At 27.4% G+C, this 19031-nt stretch overlaps 2 protein-coding genes and 1 long non-coding RNA gene across 8 annotated transcripts in view; 1 reads left to right on the forward strand and 2 right to left on the reverse strand.

The window, feature by feature from the left end:
* Positions 1–13104, reverse strand: part of LOC127279742 (uncharacterized) — a 40077-nt gene extending 26973 nt beyond the window's left edge. For all 4 annotated transcript variants that reach the window (XR_007842687.1, XR_007842686.1, XR_007842688.1 and 1 more), the window contains exons 1-2: positions 12852–13104; positions 11233–11370 (exon numbers count right to left, since the gene is read on the reverse strand). This is a non-coding gene — a long non-coding RNA (uncharacterized LOC127279742). The remainder of the gene's footprint in view (positions 1–11232; positions 11371–12851) is intronic.
* On the forward strand, positions 5321–7176 carry LOC127279741 (venom acid phosphatase Acph-1-like). The gene is made up of 6 exons (XM_051302266.1): positions 5321–5606; positions 5799–5909; positions 6014–6279; positions 6343–6626; positions 6696–6904; positions 6972–7176. Exons 1-6 carry the CDS (start codon positions 5481–5483, stop codon positions 7110–7112), a joined length of 1137 nt encoding a protein of 378 aa, XP_051158223.1. The 5' UTR covers positions 5321–5480; the 3' UTR covers positions 7113–7176.
* Positions 13105–13501: 397 nt separating the features above from the next.
* LOC127279827 (uncharacterized) overlaps positions 13502–19031 on the reverse strand; it is a 49900-nt gene continuing 44370 nt past the window's right edge. For all 3 annotated transcript variants that reach the window (XM_051302421.1, XM_051302422.1, XM_051302423.1), the window contains exon 6: positions 13502–18779. In XM_051302421.1, the coding sequence (XP_051158378.1) occupies positions 18663–18779 (117 nt within the window). In that variant the 3' untranslated portion in view covers positions 13502–18662. The remainder of the gene's footprint in view (positions 18780–19031) is intronic.

The raw sequence follows: 19031 nt of genomic DNA on the forward strand, positions 1-19031 counted from the left end.
CGCTGTTACTATTTGTAAATACTTTCTTATTAAACCATTTATTTTTATCTATTTTAATGTCTGCTTACCCAAAAACTATATAATTTATCTTCAGTTTTTGTCAAATATATGTCTGTATAAAAATTTTTAACTTTATTTTGAAAGGAAAAAATTTTATTAGAAAAATAGAAAAGTACAAATTATGGGAAGGAAAAAGTTCTTATTTTTGATTATTTTTAATATTTTTAAGTCAGTCATTACTGATTTTTTGAGCTTATTCCTCATACTGATTTGGGGTATACTTTTTCTTGAACTTATTTTCTAATTATTTTTCTTCGAAAACTTTTTTTTCATAAAGTTTAATTTTAAAAAAAATTCTGTTATTTATTTCAAAAATTACAACATTTCAGAAAATAAAAATTTTTTAAATTAAAATTTTTTAGAAAAGCTGCCTGTGATTTAGCATTGGTATAAGTCAGGTATTTGTAAAATTAAGGTTAAAAAGAAGTTGAATTTCTTAATCCTTGTAAAGCGTTCCCGACCGAGTTTCCTAATTGCATTTTCCTAAAAACCATTTTTCCTTATAGCAACATTTTCCTAAAAATTATTTTCACACATCGTTTTTCTTAACTCAATTTTCCTAATTTTATTTTCCTAAAGTATACTTTTCCGAACAATAGAATTTTTTTCTAAAATATGTGTTCCATAGCAAAACATTCGATCTGCAATTGTTTCTCATATGCAACAACAAATTTGATTTTAATAATGTTGAATAAATTTCATTCAAATTCTTAATTAAAATTAACAGGAAATTAAGAAAATTTAATAACTTTAGGAATTTAGTTTTTAGGAAACTCTAAAATTAGAAAAATCGGTAGGTAAGGAACTCTCGTGAAGTCAGAACTAAAAATTTTAATAATATAATTTGTTTTTGTTTAAATTAATATTAAAGACATTCTTACTTTCAAGATTTTCTTTTTATTATAGAATTCAGATTTACAAACATCCCGTAATACGCATTATTTTTAAGATTGACTGAATTTGAAATTTATTTTGTTAAAAGATTAATTTTTTTCTGTATTTAAAGTATTTAAATATTTTTCATAAAATAAAAAAATCTTTATGTTTGTACATGTATTCTTAAAAGTAATTACATGAGTTATTAAATTATCCCTTAATAAAGATTTAGTATGTTCGAATTTTGTGCTTATTCACCTCAGTTTTCTGAAGTTTAATTTCTCGCCCTTAGCTTGAGATTTTGAGTAGAGGATTCTAGAATAAGAGCACGTTTCAAGAACCCTTGTGCACTGGTGGATGCTTTTCGTTACTCAAGAGCACATAACAGCACTGACTGCATGACGCAGCCCGATATATGGCAGATTGGACAGTTATTGCATTCTGGACAAGATTAATTGATATGGGGGCTGGAACCACGAGGTTGCTGCTCGCGCCAAACTATGTCTCCAGTTCAGTTAAGGGATGAGCGGTGATTAACCGTTGGCACACAGAGTTTCCCCCTCTATAATAGTCATTGAGTAATAGAGACTCTCATTATTAAATAGCTTCAAAGGGAATCTCTCTTGTTGATATTGATATTGCCAACAATTAAAGTGTATTGAGAAAAAAGAAAATCAATCGCTTCTTTTAATTGCTGCGATTTACAAATTAAAATAACACACTATATATCATTTAGTCAAAATATTTTCTTATTTTCTTCATTAATTAATTTTGCCATCCATTAATATTTTATGCAATATAAATATACTACAACCACAAATAATTTAATACAAAAATTAGTTCGTAACTATAGGAGAAATTAAGATTAGCTATAAAAAATTAAATTAAAATTGTTACTAATTGGTTTGCTGCCTAAGTCTAATTAATAGGGTTCTTATTTCATATACAGACTCGAGTAACTAAATTGAAGCAAATCCGTTCAAATTTTAAAAAAAAACTTTTTTTTATATTGAATCCACCATTTTGAATTTTGAAAACTGAGATCGGATTTGTAATCAGTGTACTTTTCTTTAGAAGAAAATCAATAAAAAAAATGAAATTTTATTTTTTGGTCGATAACACCCCTTTTCAGACGCGGTCATATATATACACCTGAAAAGGGAAAAACAAAGCAAAAAACCTTGCAGAATGTAATCTAGTACGGGGCTCGAAAGGACAGTAGAGGAGAGAATTCTAATTAGTAAAGCCTCTGCAAATCTCACTTTGTGATCGACCCAGCAGCATGTCGGAGGGATTATTCAAGATAAAAAATGTCAATTTTCAATTATCGTTCTGAACTCACCACCCACCCTTGTACGGTTAATGGAATTTTTGAAAAGGAGATTAAACCACATATCAACAATTTGATAAATTTTTTATACATATATATGTATATTTGTGTACAAAAGATCTATAGACTTATTTTAATAGTATTTTTGTAAATTATATATTATGTTGTAAAGAGTCTTTTAAAATAAAATTAATTATTATAATATCATCATTGTTATGATAATAATAATAAATGAAAAAAATTCGACAACGTTATCTCGCCATTTATGTGTGTAGAAAGAGTGTACCAAATTTCAAAAGAAACGGTGCAGTAGATTTTGAGTGACAGTGAACACCGACTTTAAAAATAACAAGTGTGGAAAAAACGGTTTAAATATTTGAGTTTTTTTAGGCGTCTTCGAAAGTCGCGTGCCAATCCTTCTTCAGATATTACTTTGAAATTTTAATCAAATATTTTTCAAATGATGTACTATTACAGTAAAAATTTGTTAAATACACAAGGCTTTAACCAGAGCGCCTAAAAAAATCCATAAAAAAATGCCTTTTTTCCACCGAATTAACTATACCCTCCCCTTAAAGTCAATACATTTACTGTAAAATTACTATTAATAATTTTAATTATAACGTACCTGCATTGATACGATTGTGCAATTAAATCGCCAAAAACATGCAAAACAAATATTAACTTGGACCAAATAATTTTTATTTGAGGGTCAGACCATTATATTTCGAATAAAGTCGTTGCGGACGAATTTTAGAAAAAATTAATTTTTTCAAAAATGATTCTATATAATATCGAGGGAATGAAATAAAAAGAATTATGTAAAAAAAATTTACTTTTCTTGAAATTTGAATTTAAAGTACGCGATCTTCTTTTTCGAACTTTGCAAATTAATATCTCCGTTAAAGAAAAATCAAATAATTTGGCACTTTCACAACTTTTAAATCGAAAGTTTCGTTTTGGTCCCGAATCTAGTTTCAGAGATATAAGTGTTTAATATTTTCACTTTTTTTCAGGTTAAAACTGTGTATTTTCTTCTAATCGGAACGTGGTTCGCGAGAAAAACCCAACTTCAAGTTAGAAGAACCACGTTCCGATTAGAAGAAAATACACTGTTTTAACCTGAAAAAATCAATTTTTTCTAAGATTCGACTGCAACGACTTTATTTGAAATATAATGGTCTGACCCTTGAGTCAATTAAATGGTGTTTTAAATATACAGAAATTATTGGTTCAAATAAAGTTTATTTAATTCAAATAAAAACTTATTTGGTACAAGTAAATATTTATTTGATAATAGTCACGTAACCGATTATTTGAATGAAATAAATTTTTTTTGCAGTGTAGATTTTGTAAACACATGTTTATTGAAATACTTTTGATTCAATAATATATATTTTTTATTATTGTGTATGAACTTAAAAATGTATAATCCAATGTACGATGAAATATGAGCAAATTACAGAATTGCGTAGTTTGTCAGAATGGTTTTTCTAATAAGAGGAAGACTCACGAAGTGAGTAAACAAATAGCTTGTAAGAAGAGAAAGAATAAAATAAATGGTAGCACGCACCAACGATATCAGTCAGGGGAATTTGGTACTTCGACTGGACTGACTTAATAGGTAAAAAGATTGATTGCCTTCGACCAGTACCACAAGACGTTATATAGAAGACAATGTGCAGTTTTTTCTTTACTTTTGAATCGCTTTGTTATCGGTGTCGTTAGAGCCCACTAATTAACGTTCAAACCTTTTGTGGCTAAGAATAGATACTTTTACGGAATATTACGCTTATTTTTGAAATTGATAGGGTGTCTACTAAAATCAGTTAAAAAATTTCCTTGATGCAGTACATATGGAAAAAAATTTTCCCTGACCAGTGGCCACAATAATTAGAATCTAATTGGATCTTAAGAAATAATTATAAATAGAGGTAGGCGTTGACGTTAAGAAGTTCGATTCATTACGTTGTTGAATAAATGATTGAGTGAATCGACAAACGATCGGTTAGGGTTCATCCGAAAGTGATTATTCGTCAGTTCATGTCGTGCTCTTTCGCAAAATCGACCCCAAAGGACTGCGGACTTGAAGACGACCTCCATATATCTCTAACTGCATAATTGATTATTAGATTCGATGCCTTTTCTCTCGTCTGCAATGTCTCTGAAAGCTACACTGATCGATTTATTCTAAGCCTGAATAAGCAGAACGAGATATTTATTAGATCCAATTGTAATCATTATATATAAATATTTATTTAAAACGGTATTAAATTAGTCATTTTTCCTATTACTTAATTTTAATGAGAAATTATTTTTAATTTACTCTATTCCTTTCTACGTTCTTCAAAAATTAAAATACTAATTTCTGTTTAACGAAAAATAAAATCAATCTAACCTTCATATAGTAAACAAATAGACAACAAAGATGAATTTATTTTTTAAGAAAATAGAAATATTTTGATTGGGGAATCAATATGCAAAGGTATTGCGGATGCTAATTAGCAAAAATTAATAACTCAGTACGCAGAAAAAACCTGAGCAACTAAAATGAGACATGTATAGGTGGCGCTACGATTTATGTCGTTTAGCATTGGCTCATTTTAAATTACAACAAAAATGAGTCCAAATTTTTCCTGTCAAACATTGTCAACAACATTGCATCTATCTTTTTTTGTGGGTTTGTTGCTGCAATTGTTGTAACTAAACAAGAGGCTAAACATAACCTCTATTCCAGTGATGAATAAAAAAAATAGTCAACTCTAAATTTATAGCTGCTGCTTGAAAAGTATTTCTTACAGTATTTTATACATCACAGTCCGAAATTTTTTATCTAATGGATATCACAATTATATTTATTTTTTATTTAAAGTTATCGTTATCTTCGTATCTTATATATTATTTAAAGGTAGACATGTGCGATAAATTCATAATTTTTATTTATATATATATTTTTCATAATGTATATGTTGATGTTGCATATTAATCAGTGTTTCGTATAAATTTAACTCATTTCTATTGCTTGATGACTCACACTGTTTGATATAGTAGTAGAAAGTTAAACGCTAAGAGTTGTTTCCTATCTCAGTCGTCACCTAACCTTTGGATAGAATTTGTAATATTCAAGTAAAAGACAAAGATTGCTACTTTGTAATACTTTGATTATTTTCATTCCGTTTAATCACTAAATAGAAAAGATAATTCAAGTGTTAAAATGAAGACTTACAGATCTTTAAGTTGTACAACAATTTTCGTTGCATGTCTGTTTCAAAATCTTTTACTATTTTCTTATCTATTTCTCACATGTGACAGTGAACAAAAACTTGTACTAGTCAATGTGGTAAGTTGTGTGAATATAATACTGTACACGTCAATCATGTAATTTTCAAACTTTTTAAGATAAAACAAACCTTCTTTTATTTAAAAATCTTTGTTCCTACCTATAATATTTTATTATTATTTATTTTGGGAAACTATGTCCAATATAGTTAAAAAAATTTAATAATTATTAATAAAAAAAAGATAATAACAGGTATTTAGACATGGAGATCGAGCACCTGATAGAGAAATTGGTGAAACTTATCCAAACGATCCGAATGTGAATGCATCATTTTTTCCAATGGGATCTGGTGGAATGACGAACGTTAGTTACACTATATTAAAAATATCTTATTTTTTATTCAATAAGAAATATGTTTAATTGATAAGAAAAATGTATGTTTTTAAGCAATTATGTATTAATATTAGGAAGGCAAACGAAGATCCTACCAATTAGGAAAAGTTCTTCGTGAAAAATATTCCGATTTTCTCGGTCCAATATATTTATCAGAAAACATAAAAGCCCAAAGTACAGATTCACAAAGAACAATAATGACTCTACAGTTAGTTCTTGCTTCATTGTATCCACCAGAAAGTGTTCAGAAATGGAATCCTGATCTTAATTGGCAACCAATTCCATTTATTTATGAAAAGAAGGCAAGAGATTGGTTACTCTGGCCAACGAATTGTCCTAAGTACGTATACTTCGTTCTTATTAAGGAAAACTTAATGAATATTAAAAAAAAAAATTTTTACAGGTATAAACAGGAGTATGAGAAAGTTTTAAAATCCTCGGAGATTTTAAAAAGAATTGAAAAATTTCAACCGTTAATGGATAGATTGACAAAACTTACAGGAAAAGAAATAAAAAGTATGAGAGACGTACTTATTTTATACAGCACACTTGACTGTGAAAATTCTATGAATCTAACAATTCCAGAATGGGGTAAAGAATACTTAAATAATGGACAATTGTCAGCAGTTGGAAATTTTCAGGTTGAATTAAGGAATTACAATAAAATGCTTAAAAAATTAAATGGTGGTAAGTTTAAGATGATGTATGAAATTCATGTTCAATTTTTTGGCTTTTTTTTATATTTATCAATTTTAGGGGTATTGGTGAGAAAAATGATAGATGACATGATTGCTGCGAAAAATGGGACATTAGAAAAAGGTCGAAAAATAATAATGTACAGCGCTCATGATTTAAATTTGGGAGGGCAGATTCTTACTCTTGGCATAGCTGAACCGCATATTCCTAAATATACTAGTTCCGTTATACTGGAACTTTACAAAAACAACGAAGCTTATTTTGTACAGGTGCGTGTTCATTTATAATAACAAATACCAATTAATTATTCGATAATATTAATTTTGTTTTACGTAGGTTTTATATTATTTGGGAGTCCCATCAGAGATGAAAATAATGAAAATCCCAGGATGTGAAGAGATGTGTCCATTTGAAAAGTTTATTAGCCTTTTAAAAGATGTGATGCCTGACGATAATGAATTTAAATGTCAAGCTTAGTTAAATGTGTATTAATTTTATTATTTAATAATAAATATATGGAAGAAATTTTGTATCGATGATAGCTGAATTGTTTAATTATCTATATTAATACTTTATTTAACTTGGACTATTTTTTTCGATTTAAATAATACTTTTTTTTATACATTTTCAATACGACCACGTACCGCCGTAATTCAGTTTTCACTCTGGGAATACTTTATGCGAAACGTTCGACATCACCTGCAAAGAAGAGAGGACGAAAATAGGAGGATGAAGAGTGACGACTGGCTAAGATGGCGGATTCAAGGGTGGAGGGTAGGCCAGAAAAGTATCTAAGGAGCGAAGATCGCCGATAATCTTATCAGATGGGAGTTGGTATTCAAACGATATAAGCGATGCTCCCATGGGCACCGCACTCAGAAAAGTGTCGTCTCGCTATATACCCTTTGCGGAGTTCGAATTGAATTTGCATCGCTTCAGTGGAAAAACCCCTTCCATGAGAAAAGGACAAGAAGTATTATACTTAATACAATTTCAAAAATGTTTTTTAATTGTCATGATCGTTTTAAGTTTATAACAATTTTCTACTATCTCTGTATTTTATTTTAACTTGTGTAATTTGGAAAAAAAATTACCATTTTAACACTCATCAAATATAGAATTTCTTTTAAAAATCAAACAAACGTTTTTTTGTCGTTAGAAAAAATTTATAAAATTTTGGTTTTACTTTTATTAGTAAGTAGCATCATTGTGTTAAAATAAAAATTGAATTGAAAAATGTATTTTTATACATACCTACACTGAGAAGAATCATCTTTAAAAATATAATTACACGGAGAAAAATGGAAAAATGAATAAAGTAACTTTTACTACTTTAAAAGTAAAACCAGAACTGACCGTAGTTTCTGCACATTTCTTTCAATTTTTACTCCAGAAATAGTAAAATTTACTCCAAAAATAGTTCTGTTTTAGAAAAGTACAATGAAAAAAAAATTCTGGTTAGGCTATATTTAACATTACTTTCTAGTTATGTTAAGCAGAATTCTAGTTGAATTAACTAGAATTCTCGTTAAAATAACCAGAATTCTGGTTAACCTAACCAGAATCAAAATGTTAAATATACCCTAACCAGAATTCTGGTTATTCTAACTAGAATTTTTTTTCAGTGTACAATATCTTTCTCGAATATTGATTAAAGTATATATACACAATTCTTTTACAAATCAACTAAATAGTGACTAATTTAGCAATATTTATCATTTTTTCATCATACTGCACTAATTAGTTGCAAAATTTTGCTTCAAATCAAACTTGAGCGAAACCTGATCGAATGAACCTGATCGATTGAGCTAATCCAACAGGGATTGTTTAATTATTCAAATCATTATTTAGAAACTGAAATAAATTATTGTACATTTGCATTAATCATAATATAATTATTATAACCTACACATTAAGTAAATATTAACCTTTGTGGAGATGATTATAAAAAATATTATTCGAGACATTATTTCAAATCTGTTTCAAATAAATGCTTTTCAAGAAGGTATTTATATTACCGATAAAGCAGCTGCATACCAAGTTCTTTAGTATATTATAAACAGGGGACAGCACTAACAATAAGCCATACTCACTTGGTAATGCAGAAAAGTAAAGAGGGCACGTTATATTATATTAGACATTCTTACCAATTTGAAATTTTTTTTCGCAAATTTTCATCAATTTTAAGATTATGAATTAATTGTGAAAAAAAATAAATTATATATTTTATTTAGATATACCTGGAGCTGCTGTCTTCTATGTTTTAAAAGCGGAACTTGTTATTAAATCTACTTTACCGATAGAATACTTTACCTTCATGAAAAACATTTGTTAAAATAATTTCTAACATTTTTTATTAAAAATATTTAAAACAATAAAATTTTAGCTACAAAGTATATTTTTTTGATACAATGCTTGAAACTTGCGTTGTAAAGTTAAATGTTTCAATATAGGTAATAATTCTTGGTTAGTATGGATTTTAACTACTGTGACACGTATATAGCACAACGGCAATTAGCCCTGGGGCATGGAAAATATTTTGTTTCGTTGAAGACTACAAGTTGTAAATTCAGACGTTCATTACATGAACATTTTGCTTCCTTTTTACGATCATCAAAAAAATTTGCTTCCTCGTGGAGAAAGCATTAACATTGAAATAAAAATACAAAAATAATATAATAATATAAACATTTAAGTTAAATTTAAAGAATTAATGGAAGTTAAAAAATCAAAAATTCATATTTTAACCGAAATTTCTAAATATTAATGAAAAATAATATATAATTTGTAATTATTTACAATTATATCGATTCGTTTCAATGCAAGGAACACAATTATTTTATATTTAAACTTGAATTTAAATATATACAAAATTTTTCAGCTAGAATGTGAATTTTCTATTTTTTAACTTTCATTAATTTATTAAATTTACTTCAAATGTAAACTGTATATATACCACTCGATTCGATTTCATGCAATGCAAGGAATACAATTATTTCATCTATATAAACTTAAATTTACACTGAAAAAAGGTTTTGGTATTGACAACCAAACGTTTGGTTGGTATTTAAGCAACCAAAATTTTTTTGTTGAATCAACAAAATTTTAATTGTCTCAACCAAAATTTGTTTGACACAACCAAAATTAGAAAAAAACGATTTTTGTTGCCCCAACCATTCCTTTTTCTCAGTATGACATTCGAAAGTTAAAATATTTTAATTTTTAATAATCCTTAAAAGAAAAGATACCAATTTCCAAAAAAAAATTTAACTTATAAAAATTATCTACTTATATACATTTTGCACATTATAAAAACTTTCTTCCAAAACTAAATGTTGTTATTTTTAAAGCTGATCTTTTTAAAGAAATACACAGTTTTATAAATATGGTTTGTTATTTAGAAAAATTAAAAATTATTTTTTAAGCAAATAATAATTAAAAACGGCGCATTCGTTCAAAAGTCACAGACATAAAAATGTTAATTGAAAGTTAATTGAATTTTTTGGGAATTTTTTTATGATAGGGATTGTCTTAAGGGTGCTAATAGGGGTCTTCCCCTACTTGTATACTTGTGTAAATTTTATTCTACAATTTTACTTGCACTTTGTGCTAGAATTTGCAATAAAACTGTCTGTTTTTAAATTTTCGATGATGGTAATCACCCTATCAGCACTAAAACTTGCAGCAAACTTGCAGAAAGTTTGTCGTGCAAGATTGCAGAGCAAACATGTATCAAGTTTGGTGCAAGCAACAAAATGTCCTCTTGTGGCAAGGTAGTTAAGAATGCTTGCAGCGAACTTGCAAAAAGCTTGTATAATACAGAAAAAAAAAATTTTTTGAAACAATTTGTTACTAAATGAACATAAAGTGCACCCTGCTTTGAAGGTTAAAAAATTTTTTGCGCAGCCGTAGGAACTTCCGTTTACAACTGCGCATCGTATTAAGTTTTGCAAACTTGCAGCAAGCTGTCGCCACTGTTGTCCGGCAAGCTTGCCACATGAGGACATTTTGTTGCTTGCACCAAACTTGCTACATGTTTGCACTGCAATCTTGCACATCTTGCACGGCAAGCTTCTTGCATGTTTGCTGCAAGTTTTCGTGCTGATTAAGCGATGTGAACTTCACCGACCTAAGAAACCAATCATTTGAATCAATCATGGCTTATTTTTTCAGGAGCGACGATTCTCTAAAAGTCACTCATCAGAAGTCAAAATCAGTCACTTAGAAATCACTACAGTGAATCAATAAAAGCCTCGACAAAGTTAAATATTTTATTTCCTTAATAAAGAAATTTTTCCTAATAATGCAAAAAGTGATGTATAAAACCGGTTTTTTTAAACTTAAAATTTAAGAAACTTTAGAATTTTCTAATATATAACTGAATATTTCTTTTATACTACTTTAAATTTATGAATACTAATGGCGCACTCACACCTTTTTTGGCTGCCTGCCTGCCTGCAGGTTACCATGGCAACGCACGAGTGTGAGTGAGACAGAAAATTTGAATATTCAAATTTTTAAATTTTCTGTCGCACTCACTCTCATGCGTTGCCATGGTAACCTGCAGGCAGCCAAAAAGGTGTGAGAGCGCCTTTACTTGATTGAGGGGATTTACGAAGTTAGGCGATTTATTTGCCCAGGCTTGGTTTTAAAAATGCCTTGTTTGGGGCCTGAAGTCAGGACTACCAACGTAACTCGAAACCATGATTTCATCGTTTCGTTTCCTACACAGCATCTAAACTTGCAGCAATATTGGAAATATTGAGACAATCTTGTTAAAATTGCTGTAATTTTAGTTGCTTTCACTGTAAAATTTCTTCTATATCTTGAAGCTGGAAATCGTTTTAAGTATTTTGAAAAAAAATTCAAAATATTTCAACGAGCCGTTTTAGAGAAAATTGACTTTTTAGATTAAAAAATAGTTATTTATGATACAAGTGCGTAAAGTGAGTGATCACACGAGTATAATCAGATTTACGCACGTGTATCATACAACATTTTTTGCAATACCCACCTCTAAAGTTAAGTACCTATTATGAGGAATTCCAACTCTCTATTAGAATAATTTCGATTGTATAGAATTAAAAAAATCAATCGAAGATCAGGAAAAATATCATTAAGCAGGAGTGTATAAATTTAATAGTAAAGTTCGTTTTTTAATTTTGTGGTTTTGTATGGTCTAAAACAATCCTTATATTATGTGAGAGAAATTTCGGTGCTTAAAGTAAATTTCAGTGCGTAAAGTGAATCACTTTACACACCGTTTGAAAAAGAGCTTCTTTACACACAATTTTCGGTGTGTAAAATTTAACTTTAGAGGTTAGTGTTGCAAAAATGAATTTTTCGTTTTTTTCATGAGAAACATTGAATAATATCACTGTAAAAATTAGTATAAATGATAACTTTACAAAGAATAAATATCACTTAAGTTGACTTGATATTTTTTTGCGAAAATTTAATGAAAACAAAAAAAAGTGGAATTTAATGTTCTTCCACTTTAAGTTCTTTGTGTTTAAGGGGTAATAAAATATTTTAATTTCTTTTGTCATTTAAAAAAAAAAAATTATCTGAAAAAACCATATCTTAAGGTTGTGTGAAAATTTGAAGCCGAGCGGAGAAAAACTAACGGTGATATGGAATTTTCAGTGTCTGGTGCTCAGACAAAACATTTGCTGATTTTCTAGTATACAAACTTTAAAGCTTTTTTCTCACATTTTTCATTTTTCAAGTCGGTGAACAACGTCAAGTTTTTTTTTTTTTAATAATTTTTATTAATTTATATTATTATTATGTCAAATTTGCCGACTTTTTTAAGCAAACATCAATTTCTTCACTTCCAAGTGTTTCTAAAAATTCAAATATTGATAAAAATACAAAAAAACTTGACATTATTACCTCGAGAAATTTATCTACTAAGAAAAATATTTTGGTGTTTTGAATTTAGGTGTCGGAAATATGTCTTTGCGTCATTTTTAAAATATTTTTGCTCAAATTTTCACAAAAAAGTCTTTAAATAATTAATATTAAATTATATAATTTTTTGCCGTGATATCCAGATTTAAGACATGGAAGAAATTTTAGTGAGAGCACCTTTGGGTTAAAATGTGTTAAGCACCACCGTGTATTATCATTAAATAATGTTTTTAAAAACATGGAAAATTAACATATTTTTTTATTTTCTTTTGTAATACTAAAAAAAATAATTTTTACACTCACCACTCAATTAACATAACCTGAAAACATGTTTATGATTTTTACAATCTTGACACGTTTTAACTATATATTTAATAATTGCTTAAAAATTATAACCTCATATTTTATGTGCGATAATTCAGTTTATATGTATGATTTTTTCCAAAAATATTTTTCTTACTTTTTTATAATATAAGTATAAATCAATGAAATTAATATTAATCAATAAAACTACACACAAGAAAAGCAGACGATGAAATCATGGTTTGCAGTTGCGTTGGTAGCCCCGTAGGGGCTAACTTCAGGCCTCGAACAAGGCATACTTAAGCGGGCTCTACATTAAAAGTGAACTGGTACTCGTGGCCAGATTTACGTATAGTTTTTTATCATTGTTTTACACACGTGTTGCCATGACAACTGTCACCTCAGCACTTTCACGTTTTTTTGTAGCCAATGTAGACTCAGCTTAAAGCCAGGCCTCGGCAAGAAAAATCCTCTCATTGAAAAGAATTTAGGCATTTGTGGAAAATAATTGAATATTTTTTAAAACAAAAAATTATTTTTATTGCAATAAGTCTTATAAAGTTGTACATATACATATATGCGTAATTTATATCTCATCTTTTTTTTAGTGTGTGTTTGTATTTTTAAGAAGACAAATTCACAAGGAAATATCAATGCAATTTTCGTATTTTTAATTAAATTTTGTCTATATATACATACATGTAGATAATGTACATAGTGTGAATTTAATATATCTAATTATTTAAGGAATTATACCATTTAAAATGGTATATTTCACATAAATAACGCGCGCTTGAAGAAGAAAAGTAAAACATTTTTATTTCTGATATAGTAAAGAATAATGGCGATCACATTTCATAAATCATACGTTATCTTATAGCTGTATACGGCATAAATGTATTTTTCAATTTTCTTCTGCTTCATTAATTTCAGCTTTACGAAGTTTAATATATTAATGTATAGGTACATTTACTACTTTATTACTTTAAGAATTTTTACATGTTTTTTTTTATTTATTTTAATATAATGAACAATATGAAAAAGGGCATCTATATCTACATTGTAGAGACAGGAGAAAACAATGTCTATGTAATTTCATTGAAGATTTTAAAATTATAATAATTATGGAAGTAACATGAAAATTGAGAATATTGTCAAAGAAAATTAAATCTGAAATATATTTAACTGTTACTAAATCTTACTAGTATACATAATATATAGTAAAATACATATACATAAAATATTGTTTGGCACTTAAAGTATTTTTGTTTCGAATTTTACAAGGCATTTTGGCAATATAATGAACAAAACAAGACAATGAAACGTAGTTACTAATCTGTTTTTTCGAAAACATATATTAATGGACCACCACAGCACAAGATATATCAGCAATGTTAAAGAAACATTGTAGCGATATTTTGTGATATAGTGGACTTAGTAAAAAAATAAGTATTAAGATTGCGCCAATCGCATGAATAGCTTATAGGTTTCATGATACGAAAAATTAAAATTGTATTAAATATCTATCAAATTTGTTTGCAATAAATGGCTTCATCGGTGGTTGTTAAAAAATAATTGCGTTCTTATCAGAATATAAAATTATAAAAATTTATCCACTTTCGCAGATGAAAAAATTTGAAATCATTTTTTTTTTATTATTATTTTACATATACAGGTTTCTAAAAAACAGTTTTGGAAAATTTATTAAATTTTTTGTTAATGAATATAACTAAGTAATTTTGTTTACCAGAAATATAAAAAATAAGAAAAACAAGAGAAATGTTTCCAAATTTATAGAATATTAATTTTAACCACCATATAAATGTTACAATAATTGGGTATAATTAAATTTTTTTTTATTTTTCTATATTCCTATAACTTAATTCTTTTTATTAGAAGCTAAATGTGATTGTTGCAAAAAATTATACTTTTTTTTTACTCTGAGGAATTTTTAAAAGCTCATTTTTTATTTCATCAATTTACACTAGCATATGTATATAATGTACAAATAGTTTTTATATTAAATTAAAAAAGACAACTGGAATATCATACATGTTCTATTATTGTATCCTACTTTGTGTTTTAAACCGTTGTTGCGTTAATAATTTTCAAACTTGTGATATAAACTGTCATTTATAAAGAAATTGAGAATAATTTAAATTTTTTACCATTTTGTTGGAAGTGAAAAATAAAACTTTTAAATTTACGACATTTGAAAACTAAAAATACTATGAACTAATTTTTTAAAATACAAAAACAGTAATCAAATTGTAAGTGAAAACCAGAAACATGACAGTACGTAATTACCATTTATGTATAGATATATATATATGTAAGTACAGTGACGAAAATCAGGTGGTCATATTCATTTTTGCTTATTATTGCTATATATATAATCTATTATCTACAATTTTACGTAGATTCTTCGTAAATAATACTTTAGCATCAGTCACAGAATGTGTAAATTCGTTTAATAGAATTTTCTCGCTCTATTTATCACATTCCAAATATTAGCAAACTTTCTGCAAAATTTATTTTCCGAATAAAAAATTTAAACACTACTTGATTAAAAACGAAACAAAAAGATTTTTATTCGTTAAATAAACTATTTTAAATATTTTTTTTCTAAATACAAATAATTTTTGTCTACACAGTATACTTTCGGTATTTTTTTTATCACATTCAACAGTATCAATAGCAAACTTTAACAAATTGTAATAATGGAAGTGATTTTGAAGCGTAGTACATTGCCTTATATATTTTTTTTGTAAAGTACAAGTTTACATAAATCTTAAAAGTTTTTAGGCGATATATTAATTTTTCACTATATAATTTTAGTTTTGATAGAAATTTACTTATAGTGTAAGTTATTGCCATTTAACGGGTCTTGGGCAGTTAAGAACCATTTATTGTTTATAATATTCAAATATTATGTATTCTTAAACATTTTCTTAGAAGCTACTAAACTTAAAAAGTCTTTATTTAATTTAAGTTATTATATATAAATAAATTATTTGAAAATAATAGTATTTTCGTATAACATGACAGTCAAACGTATATTCAGAAAATCTAAAAGCAAATATATTTTTCGCTTATTCATTAAAATTGAGAACGGTTCTAACAGTAAAAATTTTTTTATGCAGTTTGTTTACGAAATCGACTGACTATTATTATTTATCAACAGCTACTGTCAGTAACTATATTTTAGACAGTATACAAAATTTTTTTTTTATAATTTGCCTACATTGCAGACTGATTTTTTAAGCGTTTTATATGTTCCGTAAGCTATTTTTCGTCATTTACGCAAATAAAAATAAATGATTGCATTCATATCGTGTACACGATGTGAACGCAACTTATGAAAAGACAGCAAAATTAAATTTGGAAAATTAAAATTTAAGCTGTTTTACTAATTGAGGGTTCCTTCAATTTGACAGTCTGTATATTGTACTGATTTTATAGCACATAAATTTCATTTATACTAAATATATTTCTCATATGAAGGCATTTGAACATATATATATATAAACTATAATTAATAATTAGTAACATATTTTCCTCTCTGTCACATTATGAATAAATTCTCTCTTTAGAAAATTTTTTTAGGAAAGCGATCCAATTTAGCCTCTTTACTTTACGTTTCTTATAGAAAGTTATATAGATTTAGAAGCCAGATTTAAGTCGTCATTGTCGATATTCTTGATGAAAGTTTCGGACTGATGTTCAATCAGTTGTGATAAGTGAATACCGAAAAAAAAATTTTTTTTAAAAAGGATTCCCGTTTTTTTACAGCAACCTTTCCTTTTGTATATATTGGCACTAAATTATTCCTATCTAATTGAGAGGATTTTCCTCTATCTCTACTTTTTCAAACGTTACTTTATAAATAGGTTAAAGGTTCGTGTAAAAAACAAAAGATAAATTAAAAAATCATTTTTCTCTCAAAACATTGGTTCATTAGAGAGGAATAATAATAATTATTTTTAGAATTTTTTTTTTCGGTGTATTATTCTAAGGCATTTCTAAATTAATTAGTTTTTATCCAAATCTAAATTCATATGTATTTCAACAAAAAAAATTCTTATCAAATTATTTTTCATTATGAAACGAAATTTTAATTCTTTTAAATCCTTTGAAATTCCATTTCGAATTAATCCGTATCAACTTTTTTTTAAGCCAATCTAATTGATTCGGATTAGAATTTTATAGAATTCATAAGGATAAAAATTCAGCTTCAGAATGAAACAGATTGATATGTAATAATTTGAAAAGAATGTTTTGTTAGGTTACATATAAATTTAGATGTAGATAAAAACTAAATCGGAATCAAATTTCGAAATGCCTAGGAATAATACTTATCAAAACTCATTAAATATCAATCCAAAATTTTCATCAGGAATAATTATTGTGATATAGATAAATTATGAATGCACGGAGAGAAAGGATATAGTGAATCCGACAACATACGTTAAGTACACCCACGAAGAAATATAGAAGAGACATTTCAAAATTCTAGGCAGAGTATTTGAAAAACTAGAATTAGCCAATTTTTAAAAATATTAATACAATTAACCACAAGGAGCGTCATTATTGCTAATTCTAATTTCTCAACAAGTAGCGCCAACTATTGGTTTAGTATCATACAGTATGTGTTTAGTAAATTTAACAAAATTATAGTAAATAGTACTATGTCCTTCTCGCCGTGTGCCATTGATGTAATTCCTTATTGATATTAAGTTACATTATTAATAAATTAATTTGTCCTATTTACAGTCCGGTATTCGATAGTCTCCAAAAACTGACGAACAGCATTTAAAAATAGTATATTAAGCATCAAGGGGCTAAAGGCAGCCATTATTTACGTTAATGTTTTTAGCACGAGTAGCAGTCGAGAGTGCTTCAAGACGAGAACGAGTTCTAAAAACATCAAAGTGTAAAAAATTGGTTATTTTGTTTTTTAACGATATTCCGCACTGAAACCCTATAAAAATGTGACCATAGACGGCAGCACCTGACGACTATAAAACATTTTATAATTTTACTTCTTGACGCCGTATATTATAATAATTTTTCAACGAAGACACAAATAAAAGAAGAAATAATCATTTTTCAATTTTTTGGGCCTGATTAAGTAAACGAATTGGCACGGATATTTTTAAAAGTTTCCATTGCGGAACATCTTTAAAACAAAACAGCCGATTTCAATATAGTGAAAATGAAACAGTAAATTCATTAACTTTTTTAAATATATCGATAAAAATACAATATAATTTTTAAATATTCTTTGTTTCCTTTAAGTGATGCACTGCAAAATTCGTTTTTTAGAATTTTACACATCATGAACAATAACATCATTCGATACATAATACATGAACAAAATTTCTAGATTTAGTTCAAGAGTTAATTTTTAATTCAATAAATAATTTGTAGATTTCAATAAATGGTTAAGCCCTCTTGTAGAAAAAAATTTCAAAAATAGTGCTGTATTCTCGCCTGCTGATTTCCAGTGACCATTAAGGTATAGGTTTTTTTTAAACAGTTTTTGTCGAGTCAAAATTTTTTTTCTGCATGTATGATTATAATAGTTGTGTATTAGAAGAATTTTTCTTCAATGAAGTTGAAATAAAATTGCGTAATTTTTATCTAATAAATTAAAATTCTTATGGCATTTAATTTTACAATTTATACTTTGATGCTTATTGTTAAATAATCATATTGTTTTTAAATAGACGAATAAAAAATTTTGCTTGAGTATAAAGACTTTCTTTCAATTGGGCCTTATGTCACGACACACATGTTAAGAATTCAGAATCACTGAATAGTGCATGTCAATGGGTGTGATAAAGCATGGTCCAATAAAACTGGTGTCCCCGCTGCTAGTTCTGTTTTTGAATCACCGCATTCATCATCACAGTCGAAGTAATTGCTCTGCAAAGAAATAGAAGAATGTTAATTTTCATTGTTTTCAAATTATTGCAATACATCTACATATAAAGATTAAACATTTTTTTATATAATATTTTAAAGAAATGATTTTTAATGTAAATTTAATAACAATGAAAATAAATTTTTCAAAGACTTTTTAAGCTGATTTGCACGCGTATCCTATTAGTAATCACGTTTCCCTCTGTGAGGATTTTCGAATCTGCAATAACTACGTTTCAATTTTATACTACACGG

This window comes from Leptopilina boulardi, unplaced genomic scaffold (genome assembly GCF_019393585.1).
Source record: "Leptopilina boulardi isolate dan_hultmark-lab unplaced genomic scaffold, ZJU_Lbou_2.1 LbouV2_223, whole genome shotgun sequence".
Classification (NCBI taxonomy): domain Eukaryota; kingdom Metazoa; phylum Arthropoda; class Insecta; order Hymenoptera; family Figitidae; genus Leptopilina; species Leptopilina boulardi.